Source organism: Hypanus sabinus, chromosome 1 (genome assembly GCF_030144855.1).
Source record: "Hypanus sabinus isolate sHypSab1 chromosome 1, sHypSab1.hap1, whole genome shotgun sequence".
NCBI classification, from domain to species: domain Eukaryota; kingdom Metazoa; phylum Chordata; class Chondrichthyes; order Myliobatiformes; family Dasyatidae; genus Hypanus; species Hypanus sabinus.
Genome location: NC_082706.1, coordinates 177597001 through 177612491, shown reverse-complemented (window position 1 = coordinate 177612491; position 15491 = coordinate 177597001). Strand labels below are relative to the sequence as shown.

The window sequence follows — 15491 nt, the reverse complement described above, 5'->3', positions numbered from 1 at the left end:
TCACTATGGAAGATACTAGCACTGTGCCAGCTGTTGAAGGGTGTGAGGGAAGAGAAGTGAGTGCAGCTACTGTGACAAGAGAGAAGGTGCTCAAAAAGCTGAAAGACCTAAAGGTACATAAGTCTACCGGACCTGATGAGCTGCATCCTAGGGTTCTGAAAGAGGTAGCAGTAGAGATTGTGGAGACATTAGTAATGATCTTTCAAAAATCATTGAACACTGGCATGGTGCCAGAGGACTGGAAAATTACATGTGTCACTCCACTCTTTAAGAAAGGAGGAAGGCAGCAAAACAGAAATTATAGACAAGTTAGCCTGACCTCATTGGCTGGGAAGATGTTGGAGTCAATTGTTAAGGATGAGGTTACAGTGTATTGGTGACACAGGTAGAGGTAGGACAAAGTCAGCATGGTTTCCTTAAGGAAAAATCTTGCCTGACAAACCTGTTGAATTCTTTGAGGAGATTACAAGTAGGATAGATAAAGGGGATGTAGTGGTTGTATATTTGGACTTTCAGAAGACCTTTGAAAAGGTGCCACACATTATGCTGCTTACCAAGTTAAGAGCCTATGGTATTACAGGAAAGTTACTAACGTGGTTAGAGCATTGGCTGAATGGTAAGAGGCAGCAAGTGGAAATAAAAGGATCCTTTTCTGGTTGCCTGCCAGTGACTAATGGTGTTCTGCAGGGTTCGGTGTTGGGACCACTTATTTTTATGCTATATATCAATGATTTAGATGATGGAATAGATGGCTTTGTTGCCAAGTTTGCAGCTGATACGAAGATTGATGGAAAGGCAGCTAGTGTTGAGGAAACAGGAAGATTACAGAAGGACAGACAGATTATGAGACTAGGCAAGAAAGTGCCAAATGAAATACAATATTGGAAAATGCATAGTCATGCACTTTGGTAGAAGAATTTAAATGAATGACTATTTTCTAAACGGGGAGAAAATCCAAAAATCTGAGATACAAAGGGACTTGTTAGTCCTGGTGCAGAACACCCTAAACGTTAATTTGTAGATTGAGTCAGTGGTGAAGATGGCAAATGCAATGTTCGTATTTATTTTAAGAGGTCTAGAATATAAGAGCAGGATATGATGCTGGGGCTTTATAAGGCTCAGCTGAGGCCTCACCTTTAGTATTGTGAACAATTTTGTGGTCCTTATCTAAGAGAAGATGTGCTGGCATTGGAGAGGGTCCAAAGGAGGTTCACAAGGATGATTCAAGAGAATGAAAAGGTTATCATATGAGGAATATTTGATGGCTCTAGGGCTGTATTCACTGCAATTGAGAAGGATGAGGGGGATCTCATTGAAACCTTTTGAATGCTGAAAGGACTAGATGGTAGATGTGTGAAAGGATGTTTCCCATGGTGGGGGAGTTTAGGACAAGAGGGCACAGCCTCGGGATAGAGGGGTGTCCATTTAAAACAGAGATACAGAGAAATTTCTTTAGCCAGAAGGTGGTGAATTTGTGGAATTTGTTACCACAGGCATCTGTGGAGGCCAGGTCATTGGGTGTTTTTTAAGGCAGAGATTGAAAGGTTCTTGATTGGCCATGGCATTCAAGGTTACAGGGAAAAGGCCGGGGAGTCATTATTGAATGGAGGAGCAGACTCGATGAGCCAAACGGCTTAATTCTGCTCCTGTATCTAATGGTCTAAGATAGAATCTACATTTGCCCAGCTTTGATGATGCTAGGCATCAATTTCCTTTCCTAAAAACTAGTAATAGCCTTATAACAGAGCTTTACCTTGTGAATAGGTCTGAGAGTGAGCAGGACATCGACATCTGGTGAAATAAGAAAAAATATTCAAACCATGTTGCTTTAAAAAGCATTCAAATAAACTTGCATTAAATATTTATTTCTCAATAGTCTTGCATTAAAATGTCCAAACTGTTGTTTTTAAACTTAATCTACAGTATATTGGTACAAGACAACAGGCTGTATTTCAACTTCTGTGTTATTATAAAGTATTTTGAGGTGTGTATTTACACCAAACTTGTAAATACAGGGTAAAGTTCTACCCAGATAAGTGTGAGGTGGTTCATTTTGGTAGGTCAAATGTGATGGCAGAATATAGTGCTGATGGTAAGACTCCTGGCAGTGTGGAGGATCAGAGGGATCTTGTGGTCCAAGACCATAGGACACTCAAAGCTGCTGTGCAGGTTGACTGTGTGGTTAAGAAGGCATATGGTGCATTGGCCTTCATCAACCGTGGGATTGAGTTCAAGAGCCGAGAGATATTGTTATAGCTACTTAGGACCCTGGTCAGATCCCACTTGGAGTACTGTGCTCAGTTCTAGTCACCTCAATACAGGAAGGATGTGAAAACTGTAGAATGGGTGCAGAGGAGATTTACAAGGATGTTGCCTGGTTTGGCAAGCATGCCTTATGAGAATAGGTTGAGTGAACTTGGCCTTTTCTCCTTGGAGCAACGTAGGATGAGAGATGACCTGATAGAGGTGTATAAGATGATGAGAGGCATTGATTGTGTGGATAGTCAGAGGCTTTTTCCCAGGGCTGAAATGGCTAGCACAAACGGACAGTTTTAAGCTGCTTGGAAGTAGGTACATAGGAGATGTCAGGAGTAAGTTTTTTACGCAGAGAGTGGTGAGTGCGCAGAATGGGCTACCGGCGATGGTGGTGGAGGCAGATAAGATAGACATTTTTAAGAGACTCCTGGATAGGTACATGGAACTTAGAAAAATAGAGGGCTATGGGTGACCCTAAGTAATTTCTAAAGTAAGCACATGTTTGGCACAGCATTGTGGGCTGAAGGGCCTGTAAATTGCTGTAGGTTTTCTATGTTCTATGTTTCTAAAATTTATTGGGAAATGAATATTCAAGGGTATACGTCCTATTGAAAGGACAGACAGGTGGGCATAGGGGGTGGGGTGGCTCTGCTGGTGAGGAATGAAATTCAGTCCCTTGCGAGGGGTGACATAGAATCAGGAGATGTAGAGTCAGTATGGATAGAACTGTGAAATTGTAAGGGCAAAAAGACCCTAATGGGAGTTATAGGGTGCAAGTTGAATCAAGAGCTTAAAATCAGCATGTTGCAAAGGTAATGCTACAGTTGCAACAGGGGATTCCAACATGCAGGTATACTGGGAAAATCAGTTTGGTTTCTCCCCAAGAAAGGGAGTTTGTGGAGTGCCTCCGAGATGGATTCTTAGAGCAGTTTGTACTGGAGCCTACCAGGGAGAAGGCAATTCTGAATCTAGTGTTGTGTAATGAACCAGATAAGGGTACTCGAGGTAAAGGAGCTGTTAGGAGGTAGTGACCATAATATGATAACTTTTAATCTACAATTTGAAAGGGAGAAGGGAAAATCGAAAGTGTCATTATTACAGTCGAAAAAAGGGGACTATGAGGGAGGAACTAGCCAAAGTTGACTGGAAGGATACCCTAGCAGGGATGACAGTGGAACAACAATGGCAGGTATTTCTGGGAATAACACAGAAGGTACAGGATCAGTTCATTCCAAAGAGGAAGAAAGATTTTAAGGGGAGTAAGGAGCGACCATGGCTGACAAGGGAAGTCAAGGACAGTATAAAAATAAAAGAGAAGAAGTATAACATAGCAAAGATGAGTGGGAAGCCAGAGGATTGGGAAACTTTTAAAGAGCAACAGAAGATTACTAAAAAAGCAATATGGGGAGAAAAGATGAGGTATGAAGGTAAGCTAGCCAAGAATATAAAGGAGGATAGTAAAAGCTTCTTTAGGTATGTGAAGAGGAAAAAATTAGTTAAGACCAAAGTTGGGCCCTTGAAGGCAGAAACGGGTGAATTTATTATGGGGAACAAGGAAATGGCAGATGAGCTGAACAGGTACTTTGGATCTGTCTTCACTAGGGAAGACACAGACAATCTCCCAGATGTAATAGTGGCCAGAGGACCTAGGGTAACGGAGGAACTGAAGGATATTCACATTAGGCAGAAAATGGTGTTGGGTAGACTAATGGGACTGAAGGCTGATAAATCCTCAGGGCCTGATGGTCTGCATCCCAGGGTACTTAAGGAGGTGGCTCTAGAAATCATGGATGCATTGGTAATCATTTTCCAATGTTCTATAGATTCAGGATCAGTTCCTGAGGATTGGAGGATAGCTAATGTTATCCCACTTTTTAAGAAAGGAGGGAGAGAGAAAACGGAGAATTATAGACCGGTTAGCCTGACATCAGTGGTGGGGAAGATGCTAGAGTCAATTATAAAAGATGTAATAATGGCACATTTGGATAGCAGTAACAGGATCAGTCCAAGTCAGCATGGATTTATGAATCATGCTTGACTAATCTTCTGGAATTTTTTGAGGGTGTAACTATGAAAATGGACAAGGGAGAGAGAGCCAGTGGATGTAGTGTACCTGGATTTTCAGAAAGCCTTTGATAAGGTCTCACATAGGAGATTAGTGAGAGCACATGGTATAGGGGGTAGGGTACTCACATGGATAGAAAATTAGTTGGCAGACAGGAAACAAAGAGTAGGGATTAACAGGTCCTTTTCAGAATGGCAGGCAGTGACTAGTGGGGCACCACAAGGCTCAGTGTTGGGACTGCAGCTATTTACAATATACATTAATGATTTAGATGAAGGGATTAAAAGTAACATTAGCAAATTTGCAGATGACTCAAAGCTGGGTGGCAGTGTGAAATATGAGCAGGATGTTAGGAGAATGCAGGGTGACTTGGACAGTTTGGGTGAGTGGGCAGATGCATGGCAGATGCAGTTTAATGTGGATAAATGTTAGGTTATCCACTTTGATGGCAAGAACAGGAAGGCAGATTACTATCTGAATGGTGTCAAGTTAGGAAAAGGGGAAGTACAACAAGATCTAGGTGTCCTTGTTCATCAGTCACTGAAAGTAAGCATGTAGGTACAACAGGCAGTGAAGAAAGCTAATGGCATGTTGGCCTTCATAACAAGGGGAGTTGAGTATAGGAGCAAAGAGGTCCTTCTACAGTTGTACAGGGCCCTGGTGAGACCACAACTGGAGTATTGTGTTCAGTTTTGGTCTCCAAATTTGAGGAAAGACATTCTTGCTATTGAGGGAGTGCAGCGTAGGTTCACGAGGTTGATTCCTGGGATGGCGGGACTGTCATATGTTGAAAGATTGAAGCAACTGGGCTTGTATACACTGGAATTTAGAAGGATGAGAGAGGATCTGATTGAAACATATAAGATTATTAAGGGATTGGACACGCTGGAGGCAGGAAACATGTTCCTGATGTTGGGGGAGTCCAGAACCAGAGGCCACGGTTTAAGAATAAGGGGTAGGCCATTTAGAACAGAATTGAGGAAAAACTTTTTCACCCAGAGAGTTGTGGATCTGTGGAATGCTCTGTCTCAGTGGAGGCCAATTCTCTGGATGCTTTCAAGAAAGAGTTAGATAGGGCTCTTAAAGATAGCGGAGTCAAGGGATCAGCCATGATCACATTGAATGGCAGTGCTGGCTCGAAGGGCCAATTGGCCTGCTCCTGCACCTATTGTCTATTGTCCTTGAAGGATACCCATTCTAATTTCTGGTTGAATTCAGACTGCCTCCACTTCAAATTGCAGGCTGCTTTTTTTCTTATGTGTTCGGTACAAGTTGCCATTTCTATAGTACTTATCAGGGGAAAAAAAATTAATGTTTATACTTACAACAGAAATTTTACAGCAGAGTTTGATTACTAGCTCAGTAAAATTATGATAACCTTCTCAATAATTGGGAAGGTTACTGTTTATCTGCACTTTCTCTGTTGCTGTTACTGCAGTGTTATTGTTTTACCCTTGCACTACCTCAAAGCGCTGCGTAACAATTCAATAAAACGAACTTAAAGTTTCAAAAGTCCACTGCTCTGTGATTTTAGTCCATCAGTAATGTGGGTTCTGTTCACTATATTAGTACAAAATTAAAACCGAGTAACCAACAGATCATCGCTTCAAAAATAAAATGCTACAGACCCTGGAAATAGGAAATTAAAACAAATAATTGAAAAGCATGGCAGGATAAGGAATAGCGTTAAATTTCCACTGGATAATCCCTCAATAGAATTGAAAGGAATGTTGGGGCTTTATTAAAGTTCATCGCCATGAAACATTAATCAGTTTTTACTGTTTAAATTTCAACGGCAGAATTGACGAGACTGGGACGGACATCTGTTGCTGCTGTTCTACAGTGTGATCTAAGGAAAAGTAATGCCTGACCAATCTTTTGAATTTCTTGAAGGAGGAACAGTGTGAATAGCCAAGGATAGAAGGACATGCATACATATATCTTCTCTCATATCCTTAGGATACCACAAATACATTAGACCAAATAAATATGTCTGGAAACATAGTCGTCACTGCTATTATAGGTCTTCAGTAAGACACTGCTACTTAGCCTAATGAGAATAAGTTAGCATGTATACAATCAGAAGACGAGACATTGCAAATCGACTGCAAAACAGAGTAAGGTTAAGTACTGTTACTCAAACCATCAAATATTGATAAGGATATTCTGCAGTGATTGGTGCTAGCACAATTGGATTTTATCATTTATAATTTCAAAATTTGTAGATGCTAAGAGTTAATACTTTGGAAAAATATGACATTAATAATCTTGCAGAATGAGACTGTTTGGCAAATTAATTTCAATACAAATAAGAATAACGCTGTTACATGTAGTTAGAAAGAATAAACCTCTATTTTCCTAGATAATAGGAATCTAAAGACAACAGAGACAGCAAGGGATCTACAGTCACATACGTTACATGAAGCAGCAATTCAAACTAATAATTCCATAACAATGCAGGTCATGTACTCTTCACTTCTAGAATTCACTTTTAGAAGGACAGAACAGAACATCAGAGAAGACACATTATATTCCTTGATCAAATCCTTATTAAATTGCTGCACATGGTCCTGTTTTCGATATTGCAAAAGGGACCACTAGACATAGGAGAATTAGGCCATTCAGCCCATTGAGTCTCACTGCTATTCAATCATCACTGATTTATTAATCCCTCCCAATCCATTCTGCTGTAACCTTTGACACTCATGATCATGTGACAATGATTAAACAATGCAAAAGCATTGAAGATATAAAAAGGACTTTAAAAGGTTGAACTGGTTTAGTTCTTTTCACTGGAAATGAGGAGACTAATGGATAACCTAACAAGAGTCTAAAAAGGACACTATGGGAGATTGGGAACTGTCCAATATCAGGATATAAGTACAAGATAATCACTGCCAAATTAATGTCAATTCTCAAGAAACTGTTTTACTTAGAGAGAGATGAGAATATGGAACTCATTATCACAAGGAATACTTGAAATAAAGAAAACAGATGAATATAAAACGAGACAAAATGTAAAATATAGGTTATGCTGAAGAAGGTCAATAAAGATGGATGGAAGACACCTTACAATATGACCAGCTTCTAGTAACTCTATGCATAGGGGTCTTGTTTCAAAATGACTAGACCTGTATACACAATTATAGATCAAGTACAATATGTTTCAGCTGCCCACTAAGTGCCAGGTTGTTACTAAATTGCCTAACATTGATATAGTGCTTGCAGCTGAATGAATTGCAGGTACAATTGTTGAAATCAACAACATCTAGCATCAGCGGAAAATCATTTCCTGTTTTATTAGAACATATTGTTGTTCTGACGACAGAGCAACGTCCTGAGGCATTCAGTAATTCTGCCTGCACAAGTGCAGCCCAACCTGCTAAATATTTCAGCATTTGTTCTCTTTTGTCTCTAAATCTGTGAGGTTGCCAGTGGCGTTATAGCGGATCAAACTGCAGGCTTTGCGCGCTGGCGGCGCCCCAGCTGCCTCTCCCATTACCCAGCAGCAGCCCAGACTCTCGGGGTCAGCAAACTGGGGGGAAAAAAGTTTGCAGGTGTTGTGGTTCGGACTTAAGAGTGACATTTTTATAAATTTCATCTGGTTGTACTGATGCCATGAGAGTCCGGAGGCCCGCACGACCAGACCTCAGCGCCCCGGCTGGCCGGGGACAGCGGAGCGAAACCGCGCAAGCCGCCGATAGCCGGCTCTGCAGCGGCCGCGGCCCGGTCCCGTCCCGTCTCCAGACGGCCAGATTCCCGATTCACTCCGGCCCCGTGGAGTTCAGCTGGCGCTAGCCAAGTAACCCAGTGGCCCGGGCGGCAGCAGCAAGAGACTGTCACTTACGATGCCCTTTGCAGCTGCCTCAACAGATGAACAACCCTCTCTCGAGCCGCCATGATTAGCGAGTTGTGCGAGTCGCCGAGGGTTAAGACATCCCACACCTCGATACGTCAACTCAACTGTATTATATTCATTGAACTATATTATACTGATTGATATATTGTAAATCTAGCAACAATATTGTAAGTAAATACAAAAGAAAAAAAACGTGTTCGTGTCGAAAGAGGCCATTTGGCCCTTTGTACCAATGCCAGTTCTTAAAAGAATTACCATTAACCCCAGTCTAGTTATCTTCCCTTAAGCTCTTCAGGAAATGCAGTTTTTTTCTGTAGCGACTGCTACAGTAAAAGAGAAAAATTCATTATGCTCAGTTTGTGCCCTCTGGTTACTAATTAACTTGCAGGAAAATAGCGTCTTCTCACTTTGAACAAATTGTGATTCTGAATACAGTACGTAAGGGTCAGATGTAGAATAACCCAGTATAGAACTGCAGAATCATAGCGTACGCGTAAGTATATTTTGAACAAGAGAAAATCTGCAGATGCTGAAAGAACGTACACAAGATGCTGGAACAGCTCAGGCCAGGCAACATCTATGTAGTTCCTCCAACATTTTGTGTTAGTTACTATATTTTGAATTGGAAGTAAAGGGTTTCATTATGATGTTTGAGGACGAGGGAGAGTTTACCCGATGACCAGGCAAACATTCTTATTCGATTATTACGTTTACCTGTGTAACAGTAGTGACTGTTTACAATATAAAGGAAATAAGGCAATTTCTCAAGCTCTGAAATTAAACATTTGCAAGAAATTCGTTAGCATCAGTGGAAAAGAGAAATATTTCATTTTTTTTTAAAGTGCAGAGTGTCCACAACTGCAGAACGTAAACAGCCAGACTTATGAATGTAATCTGATAGGAGAAGCAAAATAAGAAGAGGATTTTGCTTAATTGGGAAACATTGGAACCAATTGGCTGAAGTTTCATGGAAATAATTAAAAAGGTATAAAAAATACAAACTAGCATTTAACTGTAACAAATTATGTATTTAAATGACACGGCAAATTAGAACACTATCAATACTACTATAGTATAAATCTGCGTAAAGTTCCTAATTGTTATCAACAGATGAATTTATCCACTGTACCTGTATGCTGCAGTGTTCCTTTGACTGCAAATGAACAAAATCAGCTTAGGTACCTCATATAGATAATGGACTGCTTTCCTACAACACTATCGATGATTGTGTCCTCCAAATCATTTTTATTGGGGCATTCAAGACGATTGCCAATATCTTCTAATTTTTTATAGTTCCCAACTTGTTGAAGTAGTGAAATTTAAGCTTTCACAGTACATTTCAAGAAATCAAAGGCCAGTGAAGGGTAGGGAAACTATCGGTGAGGATTCTCAGGGAAGAGGATTTATGCATATTTAGAAAAGCATGGCCTGATTAGGGACAGTCAGCATGACTTTGTGTAAGGAATGAGCTTTTTTTGAGGAAGTGACACAGGTGATTGATGAGGGTAGGACAGTTGAAGTTACTTACATGGACTTTAGTACAGTATTTGACAAGTTCTCTTATGATAAGGTGATCCTAAAGGTGAAGATGCATGGGATCCAAGATGATTTGGTAGTTTGGATTCAGAATTAGCTTGGTCTCGGAAGGCAGAGGGAAGTGGTGGAAGGCTGTTAATCTGGTTGGATCCCTGACCAGTGGTGTTCTGCAGGGATCAATGCTGGCACTCCTGTTGTTTGTGATATATACGACATATTTATTTAGAGGTACAGCACAGTAACAGGTCTTTCCGGCCCAATGTGCCACGCTGCCCATTTGCACCCATGTAGCTAATTAACCTACTAAGGAAACCTACACAGTCAAGGTGAAAATGTACAGATTCCTTACTGACAGTGGCAGAAATTGAACCCGGGTTGCTGGTACTGTGATAGTGTTATGCTAACCACTACACGACCATGCCTCACGATTACTTAGATGAAGTGTAAATGGATTAGTAAGTTTGCAGATGACAAAAAGATCAATGGATTTGTGCACGGGTTATGAGAAGATAAAGCAGAATGTTTTTTTTTACAAACTTGGGCAGAGAAATGCGGATGGGAGTTTAATGTGGACTGGTGTGAGATGTTGCACTTGGGAGGTCAAATCTAAAGGAAAAGTATACAAGCAGGACTGAGGTATGGAGGTATCTTGTACAGTCAGAACTCATTTCTCAGGGTAGAAATGTCAAATACTAAAAGGTCTGCATTTAAGGTGAGATGGGAAAAATTTAGAGGCTGTGCAAGTTGTTCTCTTTTTACAGGTTGATAGGTATCTGCAATGTGCTGCCAGAGGAAGTGGCAGATACAATAGAGGTGTTTAAAGGGCTTTTAGGCACTTGAACGTGAAGGAATGGTGGGGTACAGATTATGTGCAGGCAGAAATTTAGTTTAACTTGACACAGTGTTCAGCAGATTTCAGAGACTGTTCCTGTTTTATATTCTACATAACAGGGATTAAGCATTGAACTAGCAATCCAGATATTTGCATTGATTCTGGGATGTATATTTATCAATGTCGGCGAGGAACCTCTGATTTAAAATTACATGTAAAAAATCCGACTGGTTCACGAATAAGGAAATTTGCTGTTTGACCTGCAGATGGAATTTAACGCAGACAAATGTGAGGTGTTGCACTATGGAAGGACACACCAGGGTAGAACTTATACAGTGAACAATAGTGTAGTAGAACAAAGGAATCCATAGTTCCCTGAAAGAGGCGTCACTGATAGATAAGACCTTTTGATCCACTGGCCTTCAAAATCTAAGTATTGAGTACAGAGTTAGGATTTGATGTTGAAATTGTCCAAGACATTGGTGAGGCCTAATTTGGAGAATTGTGTGCAGTTAGGTCACCTATCTACAGAAAAGGTATCAATAAAATTGAAAGACTACAGAGAAAATGTACAAGGGTATAGTTTAGACCTGAGTTATAGGGAAAGGGAGAAAAGGCTAGGAATTTATTCCCTAGAACATAGAAGATTTGATAGACATACAAAATTATGAGGGATATACTGTAAATGCAAGCAGGCTTTTACCACTGAGATTGGGTGAGTCTTGAACTAAAGGGTATAGCTTATACGTGCAAGGTTTAAGCAGAACATGAGGCTGAGCTTTTTCCACTCTGAGGGGGTGGTGCAGAACGAGTTGTCAGAGGAAGTGGGGGACACAGGTTCAATTTTAACATTTGAGAGGTTTGGATGGGTGGGAAGGTTGTGCAGGGCTACGGTGCAAGTCCAGGTTGATGGAACGAGGCAGAATAGTTTGGCAGACGAGGTGGGCCGAAGGCCATCTCTGTGCCTAGATCTCTAACCTAGAAGTGATGGGAGATGTAATGTGGTTGGCTCTGAAACAGCTTTGCTTGAGGCAGCGGAGATATTTAATGCTGATCTTACCTTAAGTGCCAAAACCCTGTGAATTAATTAAAAAGCTAAATGAAGTCTAAGAAAAAGACTACACAGGCCAACCTTTCACATGAATCCACTCTACTCTCTCTAGATTTAAATTTGCCTGCATACAAGAGACAGTTTACAATGACCAATTGACCTACCAATTTGTATGTGGGAAGAAACCAGAGCACTTGGAGGAGACCCACCTGGTCACGGGCAATGTACACACTCCAGAGGCAGCACCAAGGGTCAAGACTGAACCCAGGTCACTGAAACTATCAGCAGTAGCTCACTTCGCTGTGCCAAATCTTCCCCAGCAGAGTTGGTAGAGGAAGATCAATGATGATTACAATGTAGTTTACCAATAGTAAGGAGATAGAAGTGCTGGCTGGTTTCTAAGTAATAGCACATTCCATGATTTTACAGAAATTCATTACATCTTTATTTATGCAAGTGTTTAAAAGTCAATTTGATAAATCCATGACAATGAATCTTAAGATCATTATCAGCAAACATTGGGCCACTATGTCAGTTTCATTAGGACCAAATGAAGGCATATTATTTTTAGACATGATGGAGGAGTAGCCTTGAAAGTGCCACCTTGTGTGCTGGGAAAGGCAATTATATTACGCTCAGTAGATGCACAGGACGGGGTGGGGGGGGGGGGGGAAGGGAGGTATTTAAAATTAGTTTTAAATAAAGAAGCCAGTGGTTATCTATGCATTCTAGGATGATTTTGAGTCAAGCATATAAACAAGACCAGATAATATCTGGAAACCGTTAAGAAATAGGAAAGGCATATTTGCATTTTTATCTAGATCAGATCTTGAAGTTTTATTTACAATCATTCAAGTAATCAAATTGAGAGCAAAACCAGTTAGCAAATCACACAGGGACCAGGGTTCAATTCCTGTTGCTGCTTCTAACGAGTTTGTACGTTCTCCCTGTGACCGCATGGGTTTCTTCTCACAGTCTAAAGACGTAGTGGTTGCTGGGTTAATAGGTCACTGTAAATTGTCCCATGATTAAGCTAAGATTAAATCTGCTGGGCAGTGTGGCTCGAAGGCCCTATTCCGCACCACGTCACAATAAATAAATAAAGTAAGTGACATTTTGAACAACACTCACCTTGGTCATTTTGAAGTAGAATGAGCACAACAAATACTGGTGGGGAAGGACATTTTATTCAAACTTTGTTTTCGTTTAATACAATATAAAACCACTTAGCTGCTTCTTTAGCTAAAATTGTGACTTATTTAGTACTTTAAATTCATTGTTCTCACCAAATAAAAACTATAGTTCAGCTTATTTTAAATATGAACCATATTAAAGCTGTCTTGTTATGGACTCGATATTTCCATAGCAAGACTGCAGTTACTTTAAGTCAGAAAGTACAATACCAAGCGTTCCATTCACAATGTTCATTTACCCCTTCCTCTCTTACTAGCAGATTTTCGATGTTGGTGTTTTCCATCTTTTCGATGATGGTTTTTATGTCCTTTCCTGCCTTTTGACCCTACTCTCTTTCGTTTTGCTGCCTGCTCTTGCTCATCTTCACGAAGCTGCTTATTTACAGCTTTTGTGAGGTCTAGTTTTGGTTTCTTGCTGGCCATAATTTTTAAAAGTTCTAGTTGGCTCTGTTTCTCTGCAGAAAAATCTCCAAACAGGGGCTGGAATTTCCTCTTCTTGGCTTTATTCTTCAACTCCTTTTCCTTGGGTAATTTATCTTGAAACTTGCCAACTGAAGCTGTGGAGGTCCTCGCCACGTGAATAGCTTTGCTTAGGTCACTCTTACTGGGCTGACCGGTTGGGACGAGTCCCATGGTCGGTACTGTAATCTTCTGAGATCTTGCGATATTACGCAGCCTATTCAGTTCGTTCTTCGCCACTCTCTCTTTTTTAGCTACGGCACGTTTTGCAAACTGATCTTCATTGGGATCTGCTGTCTCAGGCACCTCAATGACCCAGTCTTTGGTTTCATCGTTGACTCTCTTGTAGCCCCAGCGTCGCCGCCAATCTTTCTTCTCCTCGTCCCAGACCAAGTTAGTTTTCTTCTTCTTTCGGATGCCCTTGAGTCTGGCGAACTCCTCCCAGCGGGTGCGCGGCCGGGGCTTGGGCACAGCTTTCTCGCGGGGGATACGCGTGGTGCCCTGGGGCAGCTTGGCCACGGTCACGTCCTGTACCCGCTCGGTGGGCAACTTCCAGACGGCGTTGACCAGCAGCTGCGTGTTGTCGCGGGCCAGGGAGCGCAGGAACTGCTCGGGGTGGAGTCGGAAGTCGCGGACGTTTGGGGCGTTCACATCGAAAGCCGCCAGGTTCCCCAGATCGAACTCGAGCTCCAGCTCCTTCTCGACGCTGATACTCTTGAGGCACTCGGCCTCGGCCCGCTCCACGTCTGCCAGGACATCCTCCACCACCGTCGCCATCCTCACCCACGCTGCACAAGGCGAGCCTGCACGGGTGAAACGATTGCTTCCGCTTGCGTGTTTCCTCCCGTTTCTCATTGGCCCAATGCTCCTTCCGATTGACCAATGGGAACATGAACAGGAAAAGGTCACTGGAAGTGTTGACAGTTCTGCCAAGTGAAACGTGAATTCAAATTATTGCGTTAAAAGCGAATCATAATCAGGTCTCCGAAGGTGTTCTTGCAAATAACTTCTAGAACTAGATGTAATAGGTTAAGCTGGAAAGCTAGAGTAATACTCCCAGAATGCTGGAGGAGCTGGTCAGGCAGCATCCAGGGAAATACTCGCTTCGGGACGAGACCCTTCTTCAGGAAAGGAAAGGAGCAGATGCCAGAATTAAAAAGTGGTGGGAGAGTAAGGAGAACTAGCTAGAAGGTGATAGGTGAAGCCAGGTAGGTGGGAGAGATAAAGGGCTGGAGAAGAAGGAATCTGATAGGAGAGGAGAGTAGACCGGGGGATGTGGAACTCAGAGGGTGAAAAGAGCTGTGAGCGAAAGGGTGGCTGCGTTCTATTTTGAACATTTAAGAGAAATTTTGATAGGTATATGGATGGAAGGGTATAGAGATTTGAATATGGTCCAGGTGCAAGTCGATGGAACTAGACAAATTAATACTTAATAATTAATAATTAAGACTCCTGATTAAGGATTTCGGCCCGAAACGTCGTCACTACCTCCTCCCATAGATGCTGTCTGGCCTGCTGAGTTCTGCCAGCATTTTGTGTTTTTTATTTATTTCCAGCAGTTGCAGATTCACTCGTGTTGCAAATTAATAGTTCAGCACGGAGTAGATGGGCCGAAGGGCCTGCTTCTGTGCCGTAGTGTTCTATGACTCCGCCGAGGGTATTCCTGTGAAGGATCGGAATGGAATGTGGGCAACGCACATCTCACCTTCCTTTGCTGTAATCCGGAGCAAAGAATCGAGGAGACCCTGATCTCCATAAAGATGTAGTGGAAGTGACTCTGCCGTTGATTTGCTCTTCCAAAGAGTGAAATGGGGGCGTATGAACCTGGAACTCTACGTTATTAATGTTATTATTCTGTACTGTACTTTATTAATGTTACTAATAATAACTCTACGTTATTAATGTGGAGGGAAGTCAGAACATCCCTCCACAAATACATGGTTGTCTACTATTGTCAGTCCTTGACGTTGCTTCGTAATACCTAGTGAGAAACATAGAAAACCTACAGCACAATACAGGCCCTTCGGCCCACAAAGTGGTGCCGAACACGTCCCTATCTTAGAAATTATTAGGCTTTGCTATAGCCCTCTATTTTACTAAGCTCCATATACCTATCTAAATGCCTCTTAAAAGACCCTATCGTATCCGGCAGCCGCACTCACCACTCTGAGTAAAAAACTTACCCCTGACATCTCCTACTCCCCAGCACCTTAAACCTGTGTCCTCTTTGGCAACCATTT

At 41.8% G+C, this 15491-nt stretch overlaps 2 protein-coding genes across 3 annotated transcripts in view; both read right to left on the bottom strand.

Moving 5' to 3' along the window:
• The window catches only part of adhfe1 (alcohol dehydrogenase iron containing 1), a 30196-nt gene extending 21743 nt beyond the window's left edge, over positions 1–8453 (bottom strand). Inside the window, exons 1-2 of one of the 2 annotated variants that reach the window (XM_059982016.1) lie at positions 8436–8453; positions 1754–1791 (exon numbers count right to left, since the gene is read on the bottom strand). Coding sequence is in view for 1 of the 2 variants with exons in the window: in XM_059982008.1 (XP_059837991.1) it covers positions 1754–1791; positions 8169–8221 (91 nt within the window). In the remaining variant the exon portion in view is untranslated. Of the gene's footprint in view, positions 1–1753; positions 1792–8168; positions 8302–8435 lie in introns of those variants that run through there. The other variant, XM_059982008.1, reaches the window with a different exon arrangement.
• Positions 8454–12767: 4314 nt separating this feature from the next.
• rrs1 (ribosome biogenesis regulator 1 homolog) lies at positions 12768–14075 on the bottom strand. Its single transcript, XM_059953031.1, has one exon. The coding sequence runs from the start codon at positions 14026–14028 to the stop codon at positions 13024–13026; it is 1005 nt and encodes a 334-aa protein (XP_059809014.1). The 5' UTR covers positions 14029–14075; the 3' UTR covers positions 12768–13023.
• Between the last annotated feature and the right edge of the window lie 1416 nt (positions 14076–15491).